Raw genomic sequence first — 19,963 nt, 5'->3', positions numbered from 1 at the left:
CACTCAGATCCTCTCTGCTGTATAAAGCCAACTGTATATCACTAGTCCTTAAATGATTCTCCTTATAAATACATAACTCTAGAGAGAAGAAACAAGTATGATGTACTGCAATGCAATAAGAATCAATAAAATATTTACACAGACAGCAATAAAACTTGGAGCTTAATCTAATTCTTGCTCACTATAAACTAAAACATTAAAAGACATACAAAATTGGATATAGCTCCAATAAAAAATGCTGTCACAGGCCAATCCTCTTTTTGGCCCCTATTTGAATGAATGTCTTCTTATGTAATACAAAAAGTAACTTCAACTTCAGTAAGTTTAGATGATAGTTGGCTGTGTATAGGGTAGAAATTTGTGAAAACATACATTCACTTACGGCTAATTGATTATTTACAGAGAGCTACTGCCTTAACTTACGCTAAATGGTCCAAGTCCTGAGTGTTGGGCTTGGGTTTGACTGTCACCCTGTTTACTTCATTGTGCAATCCATCTAAAAGAAACCTCAGGAACTCTTGTGCATCCTGTTGACTGCAGAGTAAAACAGAAACTTTTATTAGAGAACAGTCAAGTCTTCAGAATTATTTATTCCCAATTTGATTACAAGAACACTGTATTATACCTAATAATATTAGAAAATGAAGAGCTCAGATCCAAACGGCATATACAATAGCATTACAAAAAATCAAGATCACAACAAATTGCTAGTGTTCCATGATATACCACCACTAAGGGGTCTATTTATAAAGCAATGAATCCAACATTAAGTAACATTCTCAAGTGGAATATCAGTTACTCCCATTGAAAAACACATGGACCTAGAACATTCTCCACCAGAGAATGAGTGCTGAAGACTTAAGCTACGTACACACTTCCAATTTTTATCGTTGGTAAACGAACGACGAACGATCCTGCACGATATCTGCGAACGATTGTATGGCACCGATCCTGTACCTACAGATAACGACACGATCGTTCAAAGATATTGTACACACGATAGATGCGATCGTTTGAACGATACAGGAAGTGACGTGCACCACAGGAAGTGAGCGAACGTTCGTTCACCTCGCATGCTCAGACCATGGACGATCACTGAACGACCGTACACACGATAGATGGTCAACGATCGTCGTCCAATCCGATCCGCCGGTCCGGTCGTTCATTTCCAACGACTATCCTCGTTCGTCGGCGTCGTTGGTTACTTTTTTTACGAACGATTTTTGGCCAATCGATCGTTCGTCGTTCATTTCCAACGATAAAAATTGGAAGTGTGTACACAGCTTTACTGTTTTATATATAGACTTTTAAATGTAAGATCATTCTTCCATAGTAGTTAGCTGTCCTTGAACCAGAGCTGACACTGCAGGTTTATAGGCCAGATCTAGACTTATAAAAATCTTTTTTAGTCTCTCTGTAATTCTGTAAAGACGTATCTGCCATCATGCTGCTTTTATATACTTTATGCATTCACACACTAAATTTATCTTTGTGCAAAGAACTGTATGCTCAGATCACAATGATGTATATTGTGGACCTACAAAATAAGGAATAAGGATCTTTCCACAGGTCTACACAAGTTTTAAAGCTATTTAGCTTTAGAATGACAAGTGAATTTACTGTTTAATGTAAAAGTTATGTTTTCTGTGGCTACACACTTTCGTTTTGTAAAATCAAATGTTATGTCCAATCAAATGTTCCATCCAATTTTTGTCTCATTAAAGGAGACAGTAAAGGGGGTCCCAGGTCCAAAATCGGCAATGGGGGCCCTGTAGATACGTCAGCATACCCATAAGCCAGAAGGTTTTAGCTTTATACTGAAAGTTAAAATGTAACTTGGCACAAAGATTATTGTTAATATGCTCTGTAATAGAAGAAATAATTACAAACAGTTCTTGGGTATACATAAAGCACACAAGAATGCTCACTTAAAGAAAATAATTATATTGTATTGGTGTGTCTTACATTTTACTGGGATAGCCATACAGATACCTCACTGAGAATGTCAGCTGGTATGGAAGAAAAAAAACTCATAGCTCACAAGCAATTCAATGATTATCCTGGGTAGTAATTATAGAGATTTAAATGACATAGAAGTACCACCTATTAGGCAGGGCTGTTACATAAGGAACTTGTGCAACAGAGGATTATAGCTAGAAATTATGCTGTTGATTGATGGCTAGTATTAAACATTGAACTTTATTCCCTATGTAGCATTTAAAGTCAAACTCAAGCCATATTTATTTTTTGGTAACAAAAAGAGATCATTTTTCTATGGAATCACTTGTGGTTTCCACCAGGACAGAGAAGTGTAGACAATGATAAAAACCCTTTTCTACTTTACCAGAACAGTATTTTGTCTGCGTCCCCATTGGAAAGATCTGTTGTCACTGTCCCAACAAGATGTGTTGTATAATATCCTCATGGAGGACACAGACAGCAATTAAATTCTAAAAGGCTTTAACCATGCTCAGCTCTATCTAAAACAAAATGAAATATTTTGCCAGAAGTTTGACTGTAAATACCATTTGCGGTCACAGATTTGGTTTTACTTGATAGATCTCTTACTTGTATCCCATAAAACGTGGTGCATATCTCTGTATCTGACTTTTAAATTCCATGGGGCTCACAACCTCATTGACGGAACCGGTCCACATTGCTTGAAGCAGACGAGCAAACTCTAGAAAAAATAGTGACATAAGAAGTTAAGAGTTGAATACCAGTAATGGAAGTACAAACAATAAATCATACATAAACCCAAAAACTTAAAGTGTGTCCTTTTTAGGTTTGGAAGTGATGAAGGGTTTTGTGTCAAGATTTTTTGTTGCCTGTGTCCTCACTGGGTAGATTTACCCTCTCCATTTGTGCCGATGACTAAAGTCACAGAAAAAAGAGGGCAAATTCCAATTGGTTAGAGCTGTCCCCAGGAAAAAGTTAAGAAATACATTGTGGTGCGGCAATACTGTATTAGCCTTATTTACATCAGGATAATCTGTTGTGTTGCTGCAATACTAGAGTAGCCTAATTTACATGTGTATGATACGTTGTGTTGAGGCAATACTTTATTAGCCACAGCTGGAGGATCCATTGTGATGCATTAAATGTATGTTAAGTCATGGTTAACGTGCAGAGAGTTACTGAAATACTGAATGGGATCATATGATTCCAGAAGAATCAGTAGGGACTTTATAAATGCTAATCAGGAAATTTTATCCCTGGATTGCACATAATAATATAAAATAGTCATAACAAAATAAGTGTAATTCCTACATTTTTTAAAAAGACTCAATTAGATTTATGAACCATGCCATTGATTGGATTGAAGGTATAATAGACAATAAGGCTGCAATCTAATGTGGCCACATAACCATCTAACCGATAAGTGGCTAATTTTAGTTTAAATTCCCACAAAAATTGCACGCTGAGTTTTAAATTGTTATGTGTCTTATATTGGTTACAATTTCTACTATGCATTGAAATCATTATTTGTATGTTGTTTCCCATTGTTTATTTTTACTTTTGCCAAAGATAATTTTCAGATATCAGGGGAAAAGATTTCTTTGATAAGATTCAGTGGTCTTTCCTGTGATACTTTTACCAAGGTCTACAGGTGTTTCATGTATGTATTAATATGTATTTATATTTCTTTGATCTTTTCATATAAAACTGTGTTTTAGGTTTTCCATTAACATTATATGTATTGTTAGGTGTGTCCATGAATCATACCACAAACTCTCCTGAATTCAATTTTTAACATTGATCTCTTAGCAAATAGGTGTGCCTCTGTTGGGATGCACCTCCGAACCTAATTCTGTATGTGATTCACATGGAAGGCAGCAACACTGCATCAGGAGCATTTCATATAAAACCCTGCACAGATCTCGTAAACCTTTTATCTTGTAGTCTTTGAAAATAAACAGAATTTGTCATCATTACCTGTCAACAAATATTTGCTTGTTTCTGTAAAATGCACGATGACCATATCTCTTAGATATGTATACATAGTTGTCCTAAGAGGACCCAGCAGAATGATATTTTTCATGTTAAATTAAGTTATTACATTTGTAATTTGACCTTTTAGTAACTTTGCAAGCTAGCCTAAATAAACTCCAGGTACATGACAATATCCATTCTATCTTAATACCAGATAAATGTAGTCATATTCACTGCCTTATAAATAGACCCCTTTGTCTCTAGTAAATTTGGAGTTAGGCTATGTACACACGGGCAGGATGAATGAACGACTGCTGTACATACAGCATCGTTCTGCTCTATGGAAAGAGGAGGGGGAAAACGACGGAGTGGCACCCCACTGCACTGTCTCTCACTTCACTTCTATTACGATGGTTCATCGTCCGTGGATCCACCAGGACAGTCGTTCGGACGATGGACGACAAGCGCTGTACACACACCAGATTCTTGTCTGATATCGGCCCTGAGCCCATCCTGAATCCTCCTGAAAATCTATTACAATTAATGGTTTGATCCCCTTAATTTATTTGTTACTAACAGTTCAGAAAGATAAACTTTCCTATATGAAACACTGGGAGAAGGAACTGAACATCCAACATGACCTGGATGATTGGCAAGGTATAGCCGATGAACTCTCTAAAATATCCATAAATACTTCTCTAATCAAAGAAAACTACAAATCCCTCCTTAGATGGTATTTAGTCCCTCAGAGAATGTCTAAATTTAATTCCCCAGTCTCGCCCTATTGTTTTTGTAGATGCTCACTAATTGGGTCAATGGCTAAAGTCTTGTGGTTGAGACCTTCTGGAATGAAGTATTTGAATTAATCACCACTATCACTAAAACAAGCCCATGTTAAATCAGTGCATCATCTTGGTGGTCCAGCTGGCCATTGGTCAGTCATGGGAAACAATCACCTTGAATGTCTCTACACCCCAACTAAATTGGATCATGACTATTGACAAGCTCACAAACACACTCAATACTAATCTTCTCAAATTTAAAGGTATTTGGGAATCTTGGGTTGATTAGTTAACACCTTGATGATCTGACAGTATTGGTCCCTTTACCCCCTCCTCTTTTGTTTTGCTGTGTTTATTATGGTAAGTTTTTTCAAGTTAAACTTTGTTCAACTTATGAACAATTGATGCAATTGGAGGAAAAGAAGTTTGATTTTTATATACTGAGAAAAAAAATTACTTTAAAGCTGTGAAATTGTAACATGGTCTTTTCTTGAAACTGGTTCAAGTAAACTTGGTAGTTGGCTACAAGAATAGGGTACTGGTTTGGTTTACAAAGGCATCGGATATATACTGCGCTGTATTGCTTTGCTGAGTATTAAATATCCTTATGTGTAAAATATAAATTCTTTTTCATGTTTTCTTTATATGTCTAAAGGGTTATTACATGGGCCCTTTATTTTCATGCCCATCAATCTGACATTTAGAATCAACTCCTGCCGTTGCATTCTTTTACTGCCATGTGAACCTAGGAGATTCTCCACCACAGACCTCAAAGAGTCACCTTTCCATTACTAACAGCAATACCACAAAATTAACACAGCTCAACAAAAAAAAATGCTTTTCACTTGCCAAGGGTTTTTCAATATATGTAGTGTTTTTCAGGTCTGCTGAATCCAGAAATGACATCAGTTTCATTGAATTGGCTCTAGTTCTTGTGATACAGGAATCTGAATAGACGATTTTACCAACAAATGTTAACGCAGCATATTATTATCAATCTTTATTTACACCGATGTTTTGCATTTTATATATTAAATGTAGCATTATTTTCATGAAACTTTCATTTGCCTACTTTTTATTCATTTTCTTTTTTTTACAGAAATGAGTTCTTCAGGAAGTTGTTTAAATGACCCTAATGTATTTTGCTACATTTGTGGTGAATATTCTCAGCAAAAACAGAAAAGAAACATTACAGAATTTGTGAAACAAGCATATCTTGCATATTTTGGTATTAAACTGGGGGACCAAGATAAGTATTGGGTTCCTCTTATGGTATGCAAAACTTGTGTAGAGTGTCTACATCAGTGGAAAAACTGAAAACTGAAAAGTTTGAAATTTGGTGTACCTATGGTAAGGCGAGAACCCAAAAATCATCATAATCATTGTTATTTTTGTGCTGTGAATGTAAAAGGTTTTATTCGTTACAAGAACAACATATGTATCCGACATGGAAGATATACAGGGTTTGGAGTGTAATTTAGGAATTAGCAGTGGACGTGAATATGAAGTGTTTCATCAACCCAGCAGTTCTCCCAAGAAGAGCTCAATGATTTAATACGTGACCTAAGTCTGTCAAAACAAGCATCTGAACTTTTAGCATCCAGGCTAGAACTGTCTGAGACCAGAAGTTAAAATAACAGTTTATAGGACAAGAGATGTGACACTCCTACCATATTTCAGTAAAGATGGAGACTTGGACTCTAGATGGGGACTATGGTACTCCCATATGGGCTAGTCGTCCAGGGATGTTACAACAATACACATTGGCCCTGATTTATGAAAGCTCTCCAAGGCTGGAGAAAATACACTTTCATAAGTGAACTGGGTGATCCAGCAAACCTGAAATGGATCTGGTCCAGGGTTCAAAACATTTGCTAGCAAATAGAAAATGATTTTTAAAAATTCATTCCATGTTTTCTGGATCACCCAGTTCACTTATGAAAGTGTATTCTCTCCAGCCTAGGAGAGCTTTCATAAATCAGGGCCAATGTGTACTGTTGTAACATCCCTGGACGACTAGCCCATGGTACAGGAATCTTAGATGGACCCCAGATTCGGAAACTGATAAATGAGTTTCACAAGTTACATGACTGATACTGAAGCTTCTGCCTGGCACAGCTATGTTGAGATTGTCAAGAACTTCTTGGGTAACTATAAAGCACAAAATTATGAAGAACTCATACAAAATGTGCGTGTCGCTATGAGCATAAAGGTACACTATCTCCATAGCCATTTGCAAAAATTTCCAGAAAACCTTGGCGATTTCAGTGAGGAACAAGGGGAGAGGTTCCATCAAGATATAAAGGTGATGGAAGAAAGGTATCAGGGCAGATGGACACATAATGGCAGACCACTGCTGGAGCCTTCAACATGATTATCCTGATCATTAGCATAAAAGGAAATCATACAAACAGAGTTTTTCAATGACTTCTTTGTGATTAGTTCTGTAAATATACTGAATATAGAATATATTGACATTTAAACAAATTTATTTTGTATACGTAGGCATATCTTATTTAATGTTGCTTAATTTTCCTGTTTCATTCATTTTTTTGAGGTTGTTATTGAGGTCATTAGTTCAAAAACTAGAGCCAATCTAGCAAACCAATACCATATTTGGAATCTGTGCATCAAACATAACCTAAAATGACTTTAATCTGTTTGGCAGGAAAATGTTTGTTGACCAGTGTAATATATAATATCTTTAAAAAGATGATTAAACACAAATATTTATAAATAAATGTAAACCTAAACATTACTGCATATTCAAAATACATAGGACATGTCAACAGAAAATAAACAAAAACAGATGTGTGTATGGTCAGTAAACATTGTGCATAAGAACACAATCTGAAAAATTTTGTCTAAAAGATTCAAAACAGGGATTCAGACAAACAATACAACAGAACAGTCATAGCATACGTTTGTAAACATGCTCTATTCTACAGACCAAATATTACCCACCTTCCATAATTGCAGTATTGCAGTTCTTTGAGTTGAGATCACGTTTATACGTGTTATGTAGACAATAGTCCCTAAGATCCTTAGTATTACTCAGACACTGAAGGATGGAGTTCATGAAGCACTGTGACGTAAACACATTACATTGTATTAAAACAGGCAAAACATATCCCGTGTAAAACATAATAATCAATACCTAATACAGAGCGAAAAACACAGAATACCAGCTAACAAATATATCTTTAAGAAAAACACACACAACACCTAAACATTATTATAATAATAATATTAATAGGCACATTTATTTTAGGCCTCGTTATGACTGTGGCAAGGCCAAATAGTTTCTATATTAATGGCCCCATCTGCATTACATAACAATCTTTAGAAAATCATTTCAACATTCTTACCTCATTTAAATGCCTACCACCCTTCTACAATACTTCTTGTATTGCACAAACATCAAGTTAGAATGACTCAACAAAGATATTTTGATTATGTGGTGATTTTCTAATCTACTGCTGTCGTTACTAGAAGGTTAGCTGGAAGGACATCAAATTTGAGGGAGCATGAGGATTATGTTTCTGCTATCTAACTCCAGTCATTCCTACACTTCATAGGGTAATACCAATAAAATGTTTAGATTGTCCAGGAAAAAGAGTTCACTATTGTAAATCGGTAACTGTTTCTATTTATACTATTATTGTTAGAATACATGAATATGCAATATATGAATACACAATATTTGTGTATCCTTATTATTAATATATTGTATTTTTTTTGTAAACTAGTAAGAGTCTCTAAAAAATCCTCTGAAGAAGGCACAAGGCGAAACGCGTCAGGTAAAGGAGACGACCATCTTAAATTCTACAGAATTTATTTGAGCTGTGTAAGGTCTAGCAATAGTACAAATGTTACTGCTGTATGTATTTGGTAACTCTTAGAAAAAGAAACCTATTTTTTGTTTGCCAACAGCCCCTTTTTTGCCTCTATACTCTACATGTTGTAAACATGGAGTGAATGTTTGTGTTACTAAATGTCAATTTACAAGTAAATCTCTTCATTTGCTCACACAGTTCTGTGGTCCGCCCATCCCCACCCTAATGATCAGAAGATCAATATATTTTACACATGTGTGCGGAGCTTTGCCAATCGCAGTAGTGCAAAATTGGCTGCTCAAGAAATGGGAAAATTGAAAGTATGATTAGCTTTATGGCCTGTTTTTTTTAATACTGTCTGACTTCTGTAACTTTCTGCTTTGTATCTGGGACAGGAAATGAATGCAAATCCCCTCGAGAACCCGTAGGTAGAAAAAAAACTCAGACCATTCATCACATTCAAAACTAAAACAAATCTTTACTTATGCATGTTATTGGTGTAATGTAAGTCCAAATGTTCTGATTAGAAAGCAAAATAAATAAATAAAACTCACTGTATTTCCAAGATTCCGCAGGCCAACCAAACCTTGCACATGTTTTTGGGGCTGAAAGAGATATAAGAAAAAGTTGAAAAGAAAGAAGAAAGAGTATTTTGGCTGTAAATCTATTGCAACATCTATACAGTACAGAGAACAAACTGAAAAAAAAAACATTTCCTAAACATTAACATGTATATATAGCCAATAAAGAGACATTTTCAAAGCCATTGAGATCTAATCTGAGGAATGTAAGACGCTAAACAGAATAATATTTTCTTATATTTTTAAATAATTTGAACAATTCTGCAGTGGATCCATTTGCTGTCCTTTTTTTAGGAAAAAGGTCTAAAACAGTATAACGCGTGGAGTACATGGTAACTACACAAGATATATATACCTCTTAGATAGGGTCTGGTACTTTTCGGGTGCCTTTAATGCAATGGGCCTGATTTAATAAAGCTCTCCGTAAATGGAGAAGATAGACTGTCATTAGAAAACCTAGGTTATCCAGTAAACCCGAAAAAGATCTGGTTCAGGATTGAAAAAGTTGTCAACAAATAGCAAATGATTTTAATAAATCCATTCCAGGTATGCTTGATCAGCCAGGTTCTCCCGTAATAGTCTTTCTTCTCCAGTCCTGTAGAGCTTTGATAAATCAGGTGCAATGAGTTCCTTTATAATCTGATCCTCTCCATTTTAATTGTTTAATTTATTGTTTCTGAGTCTGGAAACAGGCATTTACAGCAGAGTGTTTTTTTTTTTTATGATTACAGTGTATGATCAATATATCTCCAAAGCCCCATTACCAGACCAGACCTGGCTTAATAATGTATATGGATATAGAACAGCACAGCTAAAAGAAAATTCATCAGGATGCTATCATATTTATATATGTATTTTAAAATGGCAGTCCAGAAATACGCAATCAGATTTTACTGACAAAACAATAGTAATCGTAACAATGTCAATCATAGGTCATATAACACATTAGGCCTTATTTATTAAAGCTCTCCAAAAATGGAGGAAGGACTGCAACTACAGGTGCAGTGCACAACAAAGTGTTTATCAAACGCTGCAGTTACTCTAAAAACTGCTCTCGGGTGCATAGGGTGCCCAGGAGTGGCTAATAACATGGTTTTCCACCACAAGTCTGGAAGTGACCTTACTTTTATATAAATCGTTTAGATCCCATTCCCCAAGAAGCATGATTCACTCTAGATAAAAACTCAAAACCTACATTAGAGAAATCAAAGTACAACTGTACAACAGCTAATAATATTCTTTGCCTGGCTGTCCCTAAAGGAAATATGTAGCAAATTTCACAAATTTCCTTATTAATATTATTATTATTAATAAACAGGATTTATATAGCGCTGACATTTTACACAGCGCTGTACATTAAATAGGAAGGAAAGCTTCAGAAAATAGCAGAAAAGCCAGCACCTAGAATTTTTAGAAGGAAAGGTAGATGTTGATTTTATTAGTAAGGCCGGACTACCACACACTGCCTGGTTGCCATGGTTACAGGAAAGTGCAGTAACAAATACGATGTCCTGTCCAGGCACGATCAAGAGTAAAGCTACGTACACACTTCCAATTATTACTGTTTGTAAACGAACGACGAATGATCCTGCACGATATCTGCGAACGATCGTATAGCACCAATCCTGTACATACAGATAACGACACGATCGTTCAAAGATATTGTACACACGTATATATACACACAGTATATATGAATATATATATATATATATATATATATATGAATCTGTATCGATCAAATGTTCGTTCATCGCGCATGCTCAGAACATGCACGATCACTGAACGACCGTACACACGATAGATGGTCAACGATCGTCGTCCAATCCGATCCGCCGGTCCGGTCGTTCATTTCCAACGACTATCCTCGTTTGTCGGCGTCGTTGGTTACTTTTTTTACAAACGATTTTTGGCCAATCGGTCGTTTATCGGTCGTTCATCGTTCGTTCGTCGTTCATTTCCAACGATAAAAATTGGACGTGTGTACGCAGCTTTAGATAGTTGGTCTTGGCAGGTGGCACAAGTGGTGAACATTACCCACCTAGTGCTAACTACTACAAAACCTTTTCCACTTCAAACTAAACAAAAAAAACAAAACAACATTTTTTACTCACCATCACTATTACAACAAGGCACCAAATGTGCTCCCCTTCCTCAACAAGAGTTTGATCATAAGCTGGCCTTTCTCCAGCTTTGGTATCTCTCCCTATCTTATTTTTCCTGCCTCAGATATCATACCTCGTGTGCATGTGCGCAGCATGTAAATATTCCTATACATGTGCACAGTAGGCAATTACTCCTATACATGTGCACAGCAGTTAATTCATCCCTTGCATGCATCCAGCAGTTAATTCATCGTATGAATTTGCGCACCATATACATTCTATTCTGCAACAAAGGACTACCTGCCAACAATGACCTGACTGTGACTGTATCAGCCACAATAAAGTAAACTCTTTTGCTGCTATCAGAAATGCAAAAAAAGATTTAAAAGTTTTAATTTTACTTGTATTTAAAATCTAAGGTCAAGTTGGGATGTAGAATTTACATGTGGTGTAGAATGGGGGATCATCATAAAGAAATCTCATATTTATATATTTTTTAACTTTATTGCTGGGCATTGTACTGCCCCACATCACAATGCACAGATGTCTTACCACTATGGAGGTTTACATGCAACATAACTTTTTTTGCTGTCTATACCTGTAGGGTAACTTATTTTATCTTGTTAAAAATGGAAATCTCTCCAACTTGTATCCTTTAAGCTAAAAAAACAGACCTAGCTTGAGACAACTATCCAAAACTATAGAAAGATATTCTTCTCAAATATTTGACTGTGGTCCAAGGCCAAAGCTATCTAATGTTTTAAATGCTTTCAGTGTTCCTATATATAACATTTGTAGGGGCTTTGGAACAGGGCCTGTCTGTGGATTAGATAAGGATGGTGCTGCTAAAGTCCTAATACATTTTTGCTTGTGAATGCTGTTGACATATGATTGCTGGTTAAACCTATTAATTGCTTTTTACTCATGTGCAAATTGCTTCTTACTATATTAACTTCTTGTTGTTAGTTTTATGATCTCTTTATCATAGGATCCTTGTAAACCTAAAAAGGAAGAATAGGTAATAAACACATGGCAAATACATAGGAAGCAATCAAGGCCAGGGCAGCACAAGCAAAGTTAGGACAAGTGAGGTCAGCAACCAGATCAATCCAAAAGACAAAAAAGCTACTGAAGAATCTTGTTCTTTTCTGTTTGACTTTTTCTTCAATAATTCTCCAAATTCTCATTGTATTGCTATTTGATGGTATCTACACTCAAAAGTCAGGATGAGTAAACGTTTTTTTTTGAAGCCAGGTGGAGCAATATTGCTTTTTTTGGATCTGGAGTCAAAAAGTAGGAAAAGAACCAAAGAGCACTCCAGAGTAAATCATCATAAAGGAAACAAAGGGGAACTGTCAGAAGAAAGATTAAGCAAGAGCCAAAACAAAGCAGACAGCTCAGAGCCTAAAAAAACTCTAATAGATCTTTGTGGCACTGATGATCACACCGATAAAATGCACAAACTGCACATATGTTCCTGACAGACAATTGAAGTTTAAAACATAGAGATGTCGAAGTAACAAGGAGAAATCATTTGTGCATTGAGCATTTCAGATATATCTATTTTATAGATATTTGATGATTAATAATAATATTAAAGGGCCTGGTATAGTAAGGTATAGAATGTCATACCTCAAGACAGGACCAGAGCCAACAAGAAAAATCACCATAGGCACAGAGGCCTCATGACTGGGTGCTAATGGGTGGTAAGGAATAAGGCAGGAAGAGAAGGGTGTGGGCTATGGTGTGGATGTTAAGGAGTATTAGAGTTTAAGAGAAAATTATGTTGTTAAAACTGTTTATATTGTAACATATATATATATATATTTCCTATTATATATTTGTATATATATATATATATATATATATATATTTGTAATGTTTTATATAAAACGTTGTTTAATATATGGCAGACCGCAGCCAATGTCTTCCAAACATAGTTGTTTGTTTTATTTGAAGGGGTTGGGGGGGGGGGGGTATTGGTAGTTGGCAGGGGTTGACATGGGAGGGACTGGTCACAAGGGAGCTACCCAGATCATGCTTTGGGTAGACTGGCCCTTTAAACAAAGCTGCAATCTGCTGTTTCAGTAATAAATTATATAAGAACCTATGTGGCTGCAGTATTAATTATCTTGGTTACCTGTACACAGCAAGTTGCAAATATAAACAGAAACTGAACTCAAGAAACTTTTCCCAAAAGAGGCAGGCAGAGAGCAAAGGACTTGTCACCATCACTGCCTATGATCCTTTTGCAAATCACCTTTTTCCATTACTGACTTACTTAATCTTATTCCGCACCGTATCTCTTTATAAAAACTGCATTGTTGTTTCAGGCAAGGCTCATGCCAGAGCCCATAGAAAGAACAGTGATCATCAGAGTAGTGCCATTACTAAACCATACTCCAAATCTCCTAGGATTAGAAATCAGAGCCTTAATCTAATGCTGTGGATATACAGCTGTAGTCATATGAGTACCTAGGCTCAGTTAGGCCCTCTTCCTACTTGATGTATAGTTGGCCGCTCCTAAACGCATGGCAAACTCCCAATTTACCTAAATGGTAGTGGTTCTGTCTATGGTTAAGCCTGCTGCAGTTTATCTGAAATTGCTCTTACATACTAGCAAATGTACTGGTATTTTTCAGGGAAATGACAAACCATGCATTTTTCAGGGTACTGCTAAGGCACAATATACATTTGAAAATGCTCCATATAAAATAGCAAATGATCACTTTTTGAGTTTAGTTCCACCTTAAACTGTAGCTATAGTTCCACAAATTTGGTTTGTATTAAATTACATTACAGTACACTGAAGCACCCATTTTGTGTTCCATACGTATCTCTATACTGTAATTGTATACAAAGAGTGTACAGGGTGTGTTGCGAGAATGTAATTATTACCTGATATATGCCACATCCATGTAACTAGGACTATCAGGAATTTTTCATTTAATTTTCCATTAAGCCTGGCAGTTAAATGAATTTTACTGAATGTGCTAAAGTTCTTCCAGTTCTAGGAAATAGCTGAGAACAAAGGAGGTGGGAGTGAGGAGGGGGAGTGGAGCGGTGACACCTGACCAGAGTTTCACTGAACTACAAATATTTAAGGAATTTACTATCTTGACTGTTTAACTCCTTTGTGAGGATATGCAATGAAGGGTTAAAAGGAGACATATCATTTAGTTAACAAATCATAAAGTAAAAAAAATTCTGTACTGTCATACTGAAGCTCAACAAATACAGGTAGAACATTTTCAGGCACTCAAGCACCCCCTAACATTTAAAGCAACCCTACTACAAAAATGAAACTGGCCTAAAAGCTGGAAATGCAATAAAAGAGAGAATCCTGGTAAGTGTGCCATTGAATACTCCTTCATTGAGGGTCAATCATTTTCTAGGACAGAGTAGTGACATGGAGGTCATATGGAGGAACCACTAGGAGAATGTCATTACTGAAAGTGCAATTTTTTATAGTAGAGTCAAGGATTCCTTTTTAATAGAGCGGATTTAGGTGACATGTACAACAAAACAGGGTGTTGGATCTAAACCGGTCAGGGCAATCAAGAAACCTGACCAGATATGCAAATTCTGGAATCTTTTTTTAAAAGAATTCTGCTATACTTATGACACCTGTCATCATCCAATGGCCCGATTAGTTAAGCTCCACTTTATAGTTCCTTATGTATAGTTCCTTATTCCTAAAAAAAGGAACTTGGACTTTAGTTGTGAAGACAGCTTTGGAAGGACAGCATTAGGCATATATTGTTAAGATAGGGTTGTCAAGATAGGGGTAAGATGGTCAATATATGCCCCATACTACACAAAAAGCAAGGCGATCTGTAACTAGTGAGGATCCTGATGACTTTCTTTGTGTATCTGAGGTTAGCTCTTCTTGAATAGGGAGTTTAAATGGGCAGTTTCTCCTCTTACTACAACCAGCCAGTGCAAATGCTGTCCATTGTGTACCTTAACACAGCCATGGGTAGCGCTTATCCACAGAAATTTTCACCCAAGTTTCTAGAAGTTTGAAGCTGCAAATATGGTGGGATTGAACTTGAACTTCAAGCAACAGCATAATCCATTGGTATATTACAGTTCCCTTTAAATGTTTTAAAGAGTTATTTAAAATTCCTTAAAATACTTAGCATACCAGGAGTTAAAATAGACAAAGCTAATTACTCACTCCCTTCTCTTTTTCCCAGTATCTCCTGTTAATCCATGACATAAGAGCTAGACTATACTGGTCTTGGCAGGAACAGAAAAGTCACATAGTTCAATCATGGAGAAAGTCATTGAGGTGATAAAAGTTCACTGGTGCTCACCATGCCACATTCTTATGTAATTGTTACACTAGGTCTCTCTGTGTGGGTTAAACTCTACAAACATTTTTGCGAAATTCTCAGAGTCTTATTAGAAGGCCAAAAAGGAAAAAATTGCTTTGCAGGTATAGGCAAGAAGAATTTTACCTTTTTGTCTTACAGGATACATATACAAAATCAGGGTGACTGTTCAATAAACACTTCGAATTGAGTAATTTGAAGCAGACCTGTAATTTCCCCATATGGGGTAAAGAGACAGAATTGTGTTAACACTGACACCAACAGCAACACATACTCACCTTCCCTTCTTTACTACACCCTGGGGTATCTGTGAGAATGTGGCCCACTCTCTTCCAAATTGACATTGCTGCTGATTGGCCAACCAGGCAACCTTCACTCAAATGGGGCAGGGAGATCCTCGGCCACGTACCTCCATCACCCCCATGGAACAGTTTATGACACCTGTAGTTTTGGTATACATTGTTCTACAAAGTGTGCTGCAGGTCCCCCCCCCCCCCCCTCTAAGTGCAGCCCACCTGGCTTAAATTTCACCTTTGTCTAAGTCTGTGCTTCTGAACATCCTCGCCCTGCTCAGCCTGTGAATGAAAGTCATTGCTCCATGTAATTCTTTGGTGCAAAACCATTGCAGGCCACCATGAGTATGGCCCCTATTGGAATGAATGGGACGATGGCGCATGTGTATGCAGGCTGTGCCTGGCAGGGCCACAGAATGCAGATTGTTTTTTTTTTGGTTAACAGACAAGGTGGACTGCACTCAGTTTGGTGCAACTTTATTCCGTAAGGTACAACTCCACATTCACGAAATGCAAAAAAAAATGCACAGGTGCTACATGTTGTACTTTACTTTTACAAACAATTTCTTCAATTTCAGTCTCAGATTCTGCAATTCTCTAAAACTGTCAAACATATTTAGGTGCCATTTCTTACCTATGGCAACCTTTAGGCATTCCATTTACCTTTGCCATACACAATGTCCTACAAAATCTCATTACCTTGCATGATTGGCTCACCATTTTCTCAAACGTCTCTAATGAAATCAAAATTCAAATTTTAGGCTATAATTATTATCATCTTTGCTGAAATACATTCTAGGGCTCATATGCATCAAAAGAAATCCAGACTGCAGATATCCAAATACAAAACTGACATTTGCTCAGGTGGGTTAACTAAAGCCTGACTATCTCATTCAGAAATCATTGAGAGAGAACATGGTAAATATCACATTCCTTTTTTAAACTACATTGGAGGGATTTCTTTCCACTTTCCACAAAACTCCAATCAAAAGTTGCTTGGATAACTCTAAACTAATATTATTTTAAGTTACACAGTTTGCATATCAATTGCTTATAAATTACTTTGCCAACAGTAAATCATGTGTACCCTTGGAAGTACAGTAAGGTGAAATCACAGCTCAGATGGGTACTATGCCAGCCAAGAACCATCCATTGCCCCTGATTTCACCACCCTGTAAAGCATCTGCAATAAGAGGGCACACATAGTACTGACAAATATCCAGAGCTCTTTTCATCCACTCTTTATTCTCACCTTGGTTCTATGAAGCACAAAATCTAGAAGAGTAGATAAAATAATTGCCCCAGGACTGTGGTGCTCCTTAATACTGCCAAATCCAGTCATAGTGAAGGTTCAGTAACTCAATGCAGAGATCACCCAGGCAGTAAACTGAGCTCCTTCTATGGGATCACTGCAATCCAATGAATATTCTCCTATAGCACAGGGATTCCTGCTGGGGTTGCTTGTGATAGCAGCTGCAATCCTCCCCCCTGTATTGCAGTCAGAGAATTGGGTGCTGTATGAAGCCTGGCACTGATTGCAGAGAACAGTTCTGATCTGCAGTGACTGGCCTTCTGATCACTATAAGCACACATTACCTCTGGCTGGAATTTGACAGCCTGTGACGTCAGCAGGGAGTGGGGAGGGTGACACATGGGAAGAGCACACTGCTTCTCCTAGGATCTGGAGTCACCCACAGGCAAATTGCACATGTACAAATGTGTACAAAATGTCCTGAGAATTGCACACACAGCACAATGGCAAAGTGAGAAAATACAGCTTAAATTCTGGTCATTTTTGTATAGAAAAGTAAATGTCCCAGTATTATAGACTGTGTGCAAAAGTTTAAACAATTTGGTTCTGCTTCAGTCTATTGTAATTATTTCTTAATATACATTTTGCATTACTAATATTTATAATAATAAAATGTTTTCATATTATGATATAAACACTATCTAAATATTATTTAGGTAAAGCGTTATTTTTTATTACCTATATATATATATATATATATATGTGTATATTATAATAATTGATTTTTTCTTGCCATTATTCTGCTGATCTCCAGCCTTCCTGGCCAGCCAGAACTGGATTTTGGGACCAGTTCTCACCACTACTACTTGTAGTCTCTACCAGCATGTGCAAAATTTACATTCCTGTAGTACAGGCAAGGGACCCCTCCTATTGTGTGTTACTTCCCCCACCTCCTAGATTGTAAGCTCTGCAGGGCAGGGTCCTCTCCTCCTCCTGTGTCACTGTCTGTATCTGTCTGTCATTTGCAACCACTATTTATTGTACAGCGCTGCATAATATGCTGGCGCTATATAAATCCTGCTAAATAATAATAATAAAAGTGAACCACTGTCACCCTTTAATGGAAAGTACTTGAGCAAGGAACTTAAATCAGGATTATCAGGTATCCTTTTAATGACAGCTGCAGGCATAGGGCTGAATCTAGTAATACAACCTTGTTGAAATTCAGGTCAGTTGTTGAAAGCTCAAAATCAATTGAATTAGTTAAATTTAATTGAAATAATTGTAATTTGTTTCCCTGCAAAATTTGTCACATTTGTGTCTGTAAATGGACTTACACAAGCTTTTTGAAGAAGGAGGGGCAGGCAATGTCCCCTCTGCATTAAAAAAAATTACCTGTCTGTCTAAAAAAAGCCAGAATATGCCAGGTATCCCAACCTCCCCTGGGGCTGCTGGGACTGAAAGCATTTCCACACACATGTATGGGAGTTTCATCATTCTGTGTCTGGACAATCAAGATCAGGATCCCTGAATATGTCAGTGCCAGCAATGGAACAGAGAAAGGTCAAAGTGTTTAAAAAATGTGATCAGGCAGTTTTATTTTTTTTGAAGAGAGACATTGCCTGTGACCATCGCCTGCCTGGTTGCACTTTTTAATGTTAGGGTTTAGCTCTGCTTTAATTCTACCTCAATTCTATCTGTGCTGTGCTTCTGAACATCCTCGCCCTGCTCAGCCTGTGAATGAAAGTCATTGCTCTATGTAATTCTTTGGTGCAAAGCAATTGCAGGCCACCATGGGTATGGCTCCTATTCGAATGAATGGGACAATGGTGCATGTGTAAGCAGGTTGAAAGCAAAGTGCCCAGCAGAGCCACAGACAAGGTGGACTGCACTCAGTTTGGTGCAACTTTATTCATTAAGGTATAACTCCACATTCACAAAATGAATGGTTGCACTTTTTAATGTTAGAGTTTAGCTCTGCTTTAATTTCTGAATATCTGAATTAAAGGAAATTCTGCTGTAATTATGTATCATGTGCAATGTTGAAGTCTATTTTTTTTTCAACATTTTTGTAGCACCAAGGAAGAATGGCAATGCACACTAGAAGTCTAGTGCAAGATCTGTTTTCAAAGTAAATCTAAACCCTAACAGGATAATATAATAACTAGTTTGACAACGCATTGCCCATCATAAGCAGGGTCCACACACAAAGTATTGTTTTCATCTTTTTATTTTTTTGTTTTTTTATCTAAATGCTAAAAAAGTCCTCTGCCCTCTTTTAGCTACCTGCCGTTTTTAGTCAACACAGCGACCAATTAGGAGACAGGTAGAGAAGGGGGTCTCCCTATAACAGGACCTCCAAACTATTATGGGGGCATCACCAGGTATTATTCGAAGTAAAACTGAAAATTAAAAAGAAAATTACAATTAACATTTGCAATTATATTATCATGTCAAAGTAAATGTGACATCTTAAACTGAGTTTATATTTAATTTAACTCAACAAACCTAGCTGTAGTTTTTATTTTATTTCTTAACAGATGACTTTTGTGCCATATCTATTGAGATTGCCTTTCCTGACCCTGGTATGAACCAAGACTAAAGTCTTACTACAGTTCTATAAATCATTGTCTATAACTATTCCAGGAGAGGTAACACTGTTAAAGTTCAAGTGCTCAGAGATTATTATTATTACAGACATGGGCTGTTCAGTAATAGAATGGATTGTAGATGTAATGATGGGGATTTCAGACACATTTCCAGGTGTGTGCAATATTTTGTAGTCCAAGAGTGTCAGAAGTATCTTTATATTGTGTGTTGTTTACTAAAAACGAAAAGAATTAC

At 36.8% G+C, this 19,963-nt stretch overlaps 1 protein-coding gene across 3 annotated transcripts in view; it reads right to left on the bottom strand.

Moving 5' to 3' along the window:
* The window catches only part of USP2 (ubiquitin specific peptidase 2), a 57,474-nt gene that overhangs the window by 12,245 nt on the left and 25,266 nt on the right, over positions 1-19,963 (bottom strand). For 2 of the 3 annotated variants that reach the window (XM_072425920.1, XM_072425921.1), the window contains exons 3-6: positions 9,106-9,156; positions 7,680-7,800; positions 2,569-2,680; positions 424-534 (exon numbers count right to left, since the gene is read on the bottom strand). In XM_072425920.1, coding sequence (XP_072282021.1) covers positions 424-534; positions 2,569-2,680; positions 7,680-7,800; positions 9,106-9,156 — 395 coding nt within the window. Of the gene's footprint in view, positions 1-423; positions 535-2,568; positions 2,681-7,679; positions 7,801-9,105; positions 9,157-17,119; positions 17,427-19,963 lie in introns of those variants that run through there. The other variant, XM_072425922.1, reaches the window with a different exon arrangement.

Source organism: Pyxicephalus adspersus, chromosome 11 (assembly GCF_032062135.1).
Source record: "Pyxicephalus adspersus chromosome 11, UCB_Pads_2.0, whole genome shotgun sequence".
NCBI classification, from domain to species: Eukaryota; Metazoa; Chordata; class Amphibia; order Anura; family Pyxicephalidae; genus Pyxicephalus; species Pyxicephalus adspersus.
Note: the sequence above shows the minus strand (reverse complement) of the source record. Positions and strands in the feature narration are given on the sequence as shown.